This window comes from Nicotiana tomentosiformis, chromosome 2 (assembly GCF_000390325.3).
Source record: "Nicotiana tomentosiformis chromosome 2, ASM39032v3, whole genome shotgun sequence".
Lineage (NCBI taxonomy): Eukaryota > Viridiplantae > Streptophyta > Magnoliopsida > Solanales > Solanaceae > Nicotiana > Nicotiana tomentosiformis.
This window is the reverse complement of record NC_090813.1, coordinates 190,976,821-190,988,939: the sequence shown is the minus strand read 5'-3', so window position 1 is coordinate 190,988,939 and position 12,119 is coordinate 190,976,821. Positions and strand designations below refer to the sequence as shown.

At 38.9% G+C, this 12,119-nt stretch overlaps 1 protein-coding gene across 1 annotated transcript; it reads right to left on the bottom strand.

Moving 5' to 3' along the window:
- Positions 1-4,036: 4,036 nt before the first annotated feature.
- Positions 4,037-5,050, bottom strand: LOC138906290 (uncharacterized). Its single transcript, XM_070194824.1, has one exon. The coding sequence runs from the start codon at positions 5,048-5,050 to the stop codon at positions 4,037-4,039; it is 1,014 nt and encodes a 337-aa protein (XP_070050925.1).
- Positions 5,051-12,119: the final 7,069 nt, after the last annotated feature.

Below are 12,119 nucleotides of genomic sequence, written 5' to 3'. Positions count from 1 at the left end.
TGGCAGATCAAGGGGATTTTTAAATTCATAAAATCAAGCGTAGGGGTAATTAGGACCGGGCATAATTCGGGGAGGAAACTAATAATCTGAGCTAAGTTTAGGGGTGGTGTAAGGTATTTTGCCTTTTATAAATGGTATTTTCCTTTTCCTTTTTGCTTAAACCGGTAAAAGACATAGATTTTGCCTGGTTTTCATAGCTAAATTTTGGTTGGTTAATTGTCGAAAAAATGAACTAAATAACGTGTGGAATGAATGAGTCAACAGATTATATTATTGAGTTTTTGCCCATCTCATTCATACTTTTCAATTTCCACGTACTTACCCCCTTCCCAACCCACTTTTCTTTAGTAAAAATTCAAGAACCAAGACATCTTTTTCCAAATACTATCATGTTGTTACGGACCATTTAATTTTAATCCCAAAATTAGGTCATGAGAGTTTGAGATCATATATAACATGTTCAAGCATCTCTATCCCGAAATGCTATGATTCTTACATATGATATTGGAACCTATTCAGAAGTAATTCGCAAGATCAGGCGTTTTTCCTAGTTATAATGGAAAGTTAGAAAATATGAATGTATTTGTTTAAATTTCTTCCTTCATTGGTTTTCAGTTGTCTATTGGAAATAATTTCTCTGCCCGCAGAGTAGGGGTAAGGCTTCGTACATCTCACTCTCCCCAAACTGCACTTGTGAGAATATACTGGGTCGTTGTTGTTGCCGTTGTATATATTGGTTTTTGGTTGACTTGTCTATCATGTTCGTTGCGAGATTAGCATTAGACTCTTCCCAATCAAATTGGCAGTGCCCTTCTTACTGTTCGACCACCCTGATGTTGAACAAGGCAAGATTGACACTGATACTACTCTATCATAGAACCGCTCGAATTTAACCTCAAAATATAGCTCAGTATGCAAAAGAGTTGTGGATCGCTTATAATTTATTAAAAAAGATAAACCATAATTTTGATGAATCTTGCTTTTATTTCACCCTATTTTCAGGATTCAAATTATATAAACTACAGTCAAAAATATATTCATACTATCTATATAATTTTCTATTATTACATGTTATTTACTTTATTTTCTAAGTTATAAGATTAGGCGTATCATAAATAGTTACTTATCGTTGCAGGTAACTTTAATCTAATTGTACAAAAAGTTTTATTGTATTAACGAGTCGAAGTTAAAACTTTTTTGAAATGTACGGACATATTGCGGAAAATCGACACTTGTAAATGCACTATGACATGATTACGTTAAAGTTTGAAATGTCTTTTAGAAAGTTGGCTCAATAAAGAATGATATCCCACTAACACTATATTTGATTGGGCTATTAATATGTAGCATTAGCCAAGAACAATCAATTAAATGAAATTATACACGGTGATAGTATAAAAAAAAATTAAAAAATCTTAATAGACCGATGAGAATGACTCACAAGTTGACATAATCCACATGCACATGCAAACCAACGCAAATTAATGGAAAAGTAATTACGCATAGGAAGTAATCCAACGTCATTTTTGGCTATTTTACAAACGAATTAAAGCATAATTTAGGGCTGTTCTTGTCCTTAAGCACTTAAACCCAGTCATAACTATGGACATGCATGTTACTATCAAATAATAAACATTTGCTTCCAATGCCTTTCTCCTGAACGTTGGTTTAATATAATGTATATCATATGCTAAGTCATGACAATCATTTTATATCGTACGTCGGTTCAGTGACAAATCTAGAGTGTAATCTACGGGTTCACGGGAACTTAGTTAGTTTAATTTTTGTCCAGACCTTATATATAGTAAGAAATTCACTAGGCCAAATACATACATATACCCCTAAACCTGTGTTAGTTTGAGTGCCTTTATGAATTACTAAAAAAACTTGGTTCTTTACCTTACTCCTTAAACGTGAAATAAAATAAATAATAAAGTAAAAACAATAATTTTTACGTGGAAAATCACCCGTCTCAAAAGGTGAAAAAACCACGACATACTGCGTAGGATTTTAAACTTCAATATCACTAGAACAATGAGCCAAATATATTGATATTGTAACTCAATACTCTCCAGTACTCCTACTATAACTATTTGATTTAAAAGTTACTCTAACTTGTAAAGTAAACACTCACTCAAACTCACTAAATATTTGTGACACTTTGATTACCACTCGATTTCCTAAACCACATCCACTAGACTGACTCAAGAAGAACACAATACTGGTACTCGACTAGAGTGTGTAAAATATAGTTAGTTCTTCAGTTGATGTGCAAAAGGATGATCTCAACAGTCCAGAAGGATAGTATTTAAATGCCTGGACTCTAAGATCTTCTAGGAGTTCTATGCGTAGTCAGCTTCTCGTTTGATAGGACTCCTACTGTTTCAAGGACTCCACAAGTCTTGGGACTCGTGTCTCTCACTTATGCATGTGTATCTTCTTGTGCAACAACCCTTATTATATCTAGTAGTCTTCTTCCACCAAACTCGGATCTGGTAACTTTGAGATAAAGTTGCTGTCTTGTAGAGACGCACAATCATCATCCTTGAGGAGCTGATCCTTAACCCTGATGAGCTAGTTCTTAGAGCAATTAAGCAGTTACGTTGAGGACCTAGTTCTTAGAATATTTCATCTTAAACAAATTTTGTTAATCATTAAAATGTTAATACTCAACAAATTCTCCCTTTTTAATGATGACAAACTTTGTACATACCAGAACCAGGTAATCATATTAAATCATGATCAACAAGCACAATACATCACACAGACAGATCCATACCAAATCAAATCCATATCACACCAAATCATGATCAACAAGCACATTACATCACACAGACAGGTCCACACCAAATCAAATCTATATCAACACAACTCCCCCAACTATATCTTCCCCCTTTTGGCATCATCAAAAAATAATAAAAAAATATATTAGACATATTAAGCACAAGTAATGAAAGATTTATGGCCACTTAGGCTACAACACAAGCTCAAGAATTATAAAAGCAAACAGACTAAGTTGATGATCTAACCATGTGCGAAGCATTAAAATATTATAAGAGAAGTCATTTAGCAGTGCCAAAATAAGCCCAGGGCCTTGTCTTAAACCATTAGAACAAAATAAACTAAACATTTTGCAACCTACTCAGACTAGAATATAAGAAAAAAAACTAAAGCATCATGGGGATAACAAAAGAAACTAAGGACACTGGAGGAAGGAACAGGTTCATGGGTGAGAGGTAGAGGGGGGCAATGCTTTCACAAGGGTAGAAATCTGTTGGGAATGAGCTTCCCTATCCCTCTTGATCTATTCCCTAAGTTGTCTGGGTTTTTTTCTCAACTCATCATTGTCTTCTTGAAGCTTGTCATTCTCCTTAACAGCCAACTCCAACCTCTTAGTGAGCTCTGATGCCCTACTGCTACCAGGTAGAATAGCAGAACATGTTGGTCATCTAGCCTTGATCTCCTCATAGCACTGCTTGAGGGTAATAGCATCCAAAACATCATTGTGATTTCCAAACTTAAGCTCAAGCAAGGCAATGTTGAGCTTGTCAAATAGCTTAGTCAAAATGAAGCCATAAGGCATAGCATGCTTAGGCTTGGAAGTGTCTGCAGTTCTTGCCATGTGCTGAATCATCAGGCTAGGGAGATTGATAGGTCTACCAGTGTCAAGCATTTCCATCACGGCCATATGTAACAGGGTAGCCTCATGTCTTCTCTCAGACCTCTGCAAAATGCAAGAATTGACAAAGTGAAATAATAACTTGTGGAGCATCCAGTTCAAACTTTTGAGAGAACTTCCTTGTGACCACAATTCCTGTGTCCACATCATTGTCTATGCTGGCTACTTTTTCTTCAGGTAATTGTCAAAACCTAAAGAGGGAATATTCAGAAGTATCCACAGCTCCTCAGCATCAAACTTCATCTCAAACCCCCTTACATTTCTTCTTACCACTTTTCCATCAAACTGGAAGTTCATATAGAACTCCACCACAACATGTACATATACAGGAGCGAAAGCCTTGAGAAACATGTGTTTTCATCCCTGTAACTCAAGTTTTTCAACTAGTTGAGTCATCCTCTTTTCATCAGTATTTGCAAGAATCTTCCCATTCAGTACTTTTCTGTTCTTGAACTTAGTGAGTTTATCAACCACAACAGGCACACTCTTTCTCTTCTTTCCTCTACTGGCCCTTGTAGATGGGGTAGCAGTCTTTGTAGATTTGACAACCTTTCTCTTTTGTGTTGATGAATTTTCTAGCAGAGCAGAATCAGACTCATCTTCTCCATCCAACTCAATAACAGGTTCCACAACTGAAACTTTATTCCTTGGCATCTTGGCACCTCTAGACTCCTTAATGATTTGCTCATCAACAACCTTTCTTTTATTCCTTGTGAGAGGAGACCTAGCAGGAAAAGCCACTCCTTTCCTTGCAGGGATAACAGATTTATCTATTTTCACAGGAGTCTTCCTGGTTTTCTTCCCTATTGCAGACAGGGGCAAGTGATCTTCATCACTACTCGCCTCCTCATATCCAATGAAAGGAGTTAATAAAGGCCCAGTTTCTTCAATCATTTTCTCTCCACTTGCTTCCTTTGAAGGGGCTATGACAATGTTACCAATAGTCATAGAGCCTTCAGATTCCCCACTTGTATTCTCATTCTTTTCCTCACTCTCTTTATCCTCTCCCTTACACTCACTTGTCTTTTCTTGATCCTCACATTCACTCTCATAATCATCTTCTTCTTCAATATACTTTTCTTCCTCTACAGAATCATTCACTTGTTCATCTACCTTATTTTCTGTCCCACTCTCCTTCTCTTCACCAGAATCTCCCTCATTCTCACTCTTTTTCTCTTCATTATCCATGTCCTGAGTCTGATGTTCCTCATGATCGTCCACTACTCCTCTTTCTTCCTCACTTTTATTATCATCCTCATCCTCAGTCCACCTGAAAGAAGGGTCATCAGATACCTCCTTTTGTGCTGGTTCTTTACTACCTTCCCCCTCAACCATAGGCATAACATCAGTGGCATCTACCCATTTCTCCATAGTTACTATGTTCTTTTCTATAGTAGGTTCCTCCACTTGTGGTTTATTACTTGTGGGTGGGACAGTATCTAAGGGTGCAACATCTATAGCAGATACTGATGACGTCCATAACACACTTGAATAAGAGATATAATACGGTCGTATGCAATAATAATTACCCAACTATGAGTCGGGGTTGAATCCATTGGGAGTTATAAGGGGTGTCAGGAGCATATATTTGAAGCAAGTGAATGGACTACCTAAATTGCACTTCCACAATAGAGTTTTGATTTCTACTTCTACTATAACTCTAATGATTGTAAGCTAAGGTAAATAAACTAGAGATGAATGTTTGTGATGTTTTTCCAAATAGTTTAAAGGCCTAGGGCTGTGACCATAACCTATGTGTTTGCCTAATGGGATAAAGACGTTAACATTTGTTTTGTTGATTGGTGTAATGACCCAACCGATCGTTTTGAGCTCTAACACGTCATTCGATGGTTTAAGGCCTTGAGTAGCTTCACTTCAGGTATATGACTTGTAAGTGTGGTCAGAATTGAATTTCGGGAAGTTCGAGATTGATTTGGAAAGAAAATTTTAATTTCAAAAGTTTTAAGTTAGAAGAATTAGCTAAGACTTGACTTTGGAGTAAACGACCTCAAAATCGGGATTTGAAGGTTCCAATATGTTCGTATAATGATTTCTAACTTGGACATATGTTCGGGTTGAGCATCGGATCACCCGAGAGCATTTCGGCGTTTATTTTGGAAAGTTAATGTTTTCAAAGGTTTAAGAATTTCATAAGTTTGGCTTGAAGTGGACCTTCATATTATCGATATCCGTTTGAGGTTTCAAGCCTTGGAATAGGTTTGTATTGTGATTTATGACTTGTACGCAAAGATTGGCGTCATTCCGGAATGTTTTGGTATGGTTCGGACACGTTCGTCGAAGTTTGAAAGTTTAAAGAAGGGTTTTGATTGTCGATTAGTAGTTTCGATATTATTTGGCATAATTTGAGGCTTCGACTAAGTCTGTATCGTGTTGTGGGATGTGTTAGTAAATCTCCACCGCAAAAGCAGACTCGCAGAAGCGGAAATCTCCAGCGCAAAAGCGGTTGGCTTCGTAGATGCGCAAAGGAGACTCGCACCTGCGATGGCGCAGAAACGGAATTATTTCCGCAGGTGCGAGAGTGAGACTAGGCAAGGGGCTTCACAAGAGTGATGATGGTGTCGCAGAAGCGACGTCGCAGATGCGCCAATTTGCCCGAAGCGAAACTAGGCAGATTATTAAGGGATCGATCTTGGTCTTTTTCCACATTTCGTTATGGATTTTTAGAGCTTGGTTCTTAAGCGATTTTAAGGAGTTTTCATCATGTAACCTAAGTAAGTAATTTCCCACTTGTTATGAGTTAAATGTAAGGTTTATATGTGGATTTAAGGAAGAAAAAGTTAGGAAAATTGTGGGATTTTGGTAGAAAATCGAGAATTGATAATTATGGATTTTAACCACGAAATTGGACATAGAATTTTGAATAAATTATATATTCAAGTTAGTAATGTTAAGGGTAAAGTTTATCTTCAAAAAGTTCTGAAATCCGGGCGCGTGGACCCGAGGGCTGACTTTATCGACTTTCGAGCGGAGTTGGGAATTGTTTAAATTGATTAATTATGGGTATTAAAATATATTTTGATTGGCTTGCATGTTGTTTGACTAGTTTTGAAGAGACGGCCATCGGGTTGACGTGTTTGAGCGGCGTTGGAGCCGGTTATGGAACTTCGAAGCGAGGTAAGTTTCATGTCTAACCTTGTAAGGGGGAAACTACACCTTAGGTAATGTTTATTATTATGTGCAACTAGTTGTGGGTGCTATGTGCGCACGAAGTGATGAGAGTCCATACGTAACTAAAGCATGTTTATGTCCGGGTAGACTTAGGATCTCATCATGTAATATTTGAATTACTTGCACTCACTCTGCTGGCTTAATTAATTAAAGTTATAATTGAAATCGATTTAGATATAAATATATGCACACTAGGCCAAGCCTTAACACTTTGAATTTTGGGCAAGTTAATTAAGAAATGGTAAAGAGTATATTCATGTTATGCTTATGTGTTGTATTATAAACACATGTATTGTAATTCGGTAACTTCCTTCCTTTTTCTTATCGAGCAGGCCGAACGCCTCGGCAGTATATAGATGCATCTATGGATCATGCCGCACATCCCTCGATAGTGTACATGTTATTCTGGATGGGGTCGAACGACCTCGGCTGAATCGTGCGTTATATCGCTAGTAGTTTGAATGTTCACGTGATAAACTTTCCACTGATGACCGGAATTTTACATGGTATTCCTTACTTATTGATAATGACACTTGACATTTTTTCGAGCTGTTAAGGTAGAATACAAGATTTAAAAATTTATGCTTTGTAAGAAGAATATGAAAGATTATGTAACATACAGATTTACCTCATCATTATTGTATGCCTCATATTTTAATATGTTTTATTATATTGCTTTATTGGATCTTTAGTAAGTGTCGATGTCGACCCCTCGTCACTACTTCTCCAGGGTTAGGCTAGATACTTACTGGGTACGCGTTGATTTACGTACTCATGCTGCACTTCTGCACTAAATGTGCAGGATCTGACAGGTTTATTGATGATCACCTTGGCGCGTAGGCGCACCTGTTGAGGAGACTTCACGTGAGCTGCATTCCAGGCTACGCATCGCAGTCCACCGAGTCTCCATTGTACCATTTATTTTATTCTGTCTTATTACATTTGGGACAGATATTGTATTGTTATTGTACTCCTTAGAAAATGTTCATGCACTTGTGACACCAGATTTTGGGGGTTCCTACGGGTTGTTCGTTATTGTAGTTGTGTAAATTCTATTTCATACGATTTAATTAAGGAAAATTATGATTTCAAAATATTAAAATGAGTAATTAAATTGGTAAATCATTGTCGACTTGCCTGACAGCGGTGTTACGTGCCATCACGACCTATAGTGGATTTTGGGTTATGACAGCTTGTTATCAGAGTGTTAGGTTCACTTAAGTCTCACGATTCATGAAAAAGTCTAGTAGAGTCTTGCAGATCAGTACAGAGATGTTTGTACTTATCTTCGAGAGGCTACAGGACTATTAGGAGCACTTTCCTTCTTGATTCCTCATCATGCGATTTGATTCCATTGAAGCTTGTGCCTTTACTCCTTTCCTACTCAATCTCATGCGACGTGAAGCGCTTTTTATCAGTTGGGCATCGAGTAGTTGTAGTGGTACTACAGACATGGTGCAGGATGTTTCCCATGCATATTCAGGCAGGGTATTATCGTCGCCTTGTGGAAAGATGTTCTTTTGTTCCAGCTCAGTATCTGTATTTCCTATGGTTTCGAGACTATGCACGAATTGCTATGATGTCTATGCGTTGTTATCGCACAATGTTGGTGTAATGGTAAGGTGCTTGTTTATGTGTCAAGCCAGTGAATGACATGAAATGAGGGTTTCTCAGTGCATGATTTAGGGGTTCAGCATTTAATTCCAACAAAGGAAAGGCAATCGGACTATAAATGTTCAGGCCTTGGTCGATGGAGTAACGAGACTTTGTATTTTCGAGCGTGGTGCAATTTTCATTATGATGTGGTATCATCGTCCTTGTTTGAACGCATTACGATTCACCAGTGTTATGGTCTCCTTTGATTTTACCTTCGAGGTAGGGTGTTTCGAAATAGTGCCAGAGGGGCAGTTATCAGAGATAGCGGTGTGCAACGGTTCAGAATCGAATTGGTATTTCTAATGTTGATGGCTCGTGAGAGATGATCTTCGAAGAGGCTTAGAGTCGGTAACAATTTATTGGTTCAGGTGCTACAGAGATGGATTTTGATTTGATGCAACGTTTGGGCAGCAAAATATGAGGGAGGACATGGCGGGGTGTGTTTCGCGGTGGTTGAAGTACTGGCAGGTCAAGTATGAAAAGCAGAGATTGAGAAGTTGCTTAATGGAGATAGTTTAACCAAAGTAAGAGTGGAAGATTAGCATATGGATTCTGCGGTAGGATAGCCGCATGCCTTGAGAAAGTGTAGAACGATTTGGGAATCGTGATGGAAGGTGATTTGGCCTACAGATTTTATTTGGAATGCTGGTCACTGTATGAAAAAAGATTGAATATGGCAGAAAGGAGTTTGCTTGAAATGGAGAGGGGTGTGAAGATTTGATTATCGTTTCGGATGCAATATGACTTAAGTTCGGAAGGTATTGTTGAACTTTCAGTTGATGTCAATAGGGAAGGAGCATACTTATACAGTTGGTAGGCGAGCTTGGGCTCAGAAGAGTTTACTGATTTTGTGGTGGTTGTACCCAGTGCAGCGTCGTTGGAAGAGGTCGGTAAGAAATTCCATAGGTGGGTTATCTCCTGTGAGCAGGTTAGCGGTTGTGTGATGTTGATGAAGCTTCTGCGAAGAATACTACTTGCTACCCAGTAAGAGGTCGAATATGTGATTGTGACTGATGATTCAGAATGTTCATTAGAAGCTTAACAAAAGACTTCGAGAAATTTTGTGGGTTAACGGTACAGGATCATGGTAAATGGGGAGGAGAAATCATTGTGGGCTCTACATTATGTGATGGTAATTTAAAGCTAAATGGGGGAGTCCCACCATCTATGACTGGATCGCATGGTTGTCGGCTTGTGCAGCTTCTATTATCAGTGCATTGGTGGATTATTTGTGACTAAGAAAAGGAAACATCAGGGGCAATTGGAGCAGAGAAATTGATAAATGTGTGCTATATTCCACCTTATCGGTTCATGTGCAGGTTTTTGGGAAGACTCAGAGTTTATGTTTTATGGATATAATGTACAAGGGAAAGAATTCAGCTGGTTGCTTCTTTGAGAGGGTGTTCATGCGCTAGCAGAGCGTTGGGGTTTGGTTATGTTAGAGATCAGGTCACTGGGTGACTCTCAAAAATGGCCCTAATGGGTTCAAGAATTAAAGTGTAGTGCTTAAGAATTTAGGGTCCATCGTGTGGTTAAGGATCGAGTTTGTACAGTGGATTACGAATGGGAATTGGAATATTCCAAGTTGTCATCGGGTATGCGGTGAAGTATTGGAGGAAAGGAAGAAAAATCTTCAGATTCACGGAAGGTCTTATAGAATGGGTGCACCAGTTGGGGACGCTATTGTGCGTGTAAGGAGGTATGAGATGATTCATGGGTATTGAGATGATGTGGTCTCGTGATTCGGGTCGCTCGGTATGAGTGCAGATTGAGTTCGTTATGTTGTGAATGAAGCTATTATATTTCTAAGTTAGGTCAAGACTAAATTAAAAGAAGATGGGTCGGTTAGTAATGGTCGAATCGGCATGATTGTGTCAATGGTCAGTTCCTTTGGTGTGTGAAGTTATACATGTGGTTTGTGGACGTGCGTGCGGGCTTGACATCCCCATAACTTGATTGATTTTGGAGGTATTTGATTCAAATAGCCTTGTTGTGTAAATGGATTCCGAAAGAGTCATAGCGGTTAAATCACGGTTTGAGGTTGTATTTTCTGCGGTTTGGGAATTCAGTTGCGTGTTACATTGGCTCTTCTGAAATGAGCTAAGTGAAAGGTTTCTAACCAATGAAGTGTTATTCTACTGGTAATTTAGGGGTTATGATGAATTCTTGTATTCTCGCGTAGCGGCGCGATAGGTGCAGTGAGCGACATGGGAATTGGAAGTTGAGGATCAAGATTGCGGTTCGTTGTTGATAAGAATGTCACGAGATCGGATTAGCAGGGAAGAATTCCGATGTTTGGAGTAAGCTGGCGTTATCTTAGGGTCGCTTGAGAATGGTGTTCTGTGTAAGAGGCTTTGTGTATTGATTTGCGGATTCTTGATTTGTTTTACAGAATTAGTACGGTTGGTGGTATGGATGTGCATGCTTTACTACATGGTGTGAAAGGTCATGGGAGAGTATCCCATGGGGAAAATTGTATAAGTATGACATATTAGTCACTTGATGGTTAAAGATTGGAAACCAAGTATAAAGATTATGGTACTATCGTTAGTGCAAGAGTTTATGCCTGAGAGGCGTTCTATTCCATGGGATGTGGACCATGTAAGTTTATTTTAGATGTGACGACTGTTCTTATGTGTCATGAATAGGACCGTTGTGGATCCTTGGAAGGTTACTGGCCCAGTGTGGTATGATCGGAATCGGTTTGAGGTCCGTTGGTGGGCCTAATGTGAATGTGTGACCTACGTTTGGTCAGATGTGTTCATTCATCATAGCATTACTTACGGAGAAGTCGTCGGGCATTGGATGTTATTCCCGTTGTCAACTATTCCATATAAATCTTTATTGTTCCATGTGGGTTATGAGGCGACTTGATTGTTCGCACACGTGTTGAGGTCCCGTGTAGCTTGTGGTGTTATGTGAGCAGGATGGCTCTCGAGATGCAGGTCATTTATTGCACCTTAGTTGTGCCTGGGTTTCGTAGCGTATGGCGCTATCTGTCTCCCTAGGATTGGTATTATGTACTTGGCGCGCTTGTGGTCGATATTCGTACATTTTGTAAGTATAAGTGTTACGGCTTGATGTGTGTTTTCTTCTTGATTATTATTTGCGGATCGGGTGGCATGCTGCCACGGGTATATTGTTTGGATCGGGTATCACGCCATCACGGACATTGTCATATTTTGATCGGGTTGCACGCCGCAACAGTGTCATGTTGGATGGGGTTGCAAGCCGCAACAATGAGATGTTGAGCATAGTTTGTTACACTCATTTTGTGTGTCTTATTTTCATCCCTGAGGTAAGTTCATAGCATTTATTCGGCCATTTTATTCGTTACGCGGGCTGGGTAGTCCTTTTCAGAGTTTATTTTTACTTATGTATCACATTCGAGTTTGTAGCTTGTTGGCGCATTGTGGGCGTCATATGGGATTTTTGGCAGTATTTGAGGTGGCTTATTGCCCGAGCAGTTTGTATTAGGTGAGATGAGATTATTGGACATGGAATGAGTGCAATCACATAAGGTACTTTAAAGAGAAGATATCGTTATTCAGTTCAGAATGAGGTAATGGTTCTGGTCAGGAGGAGAGACTTTAAA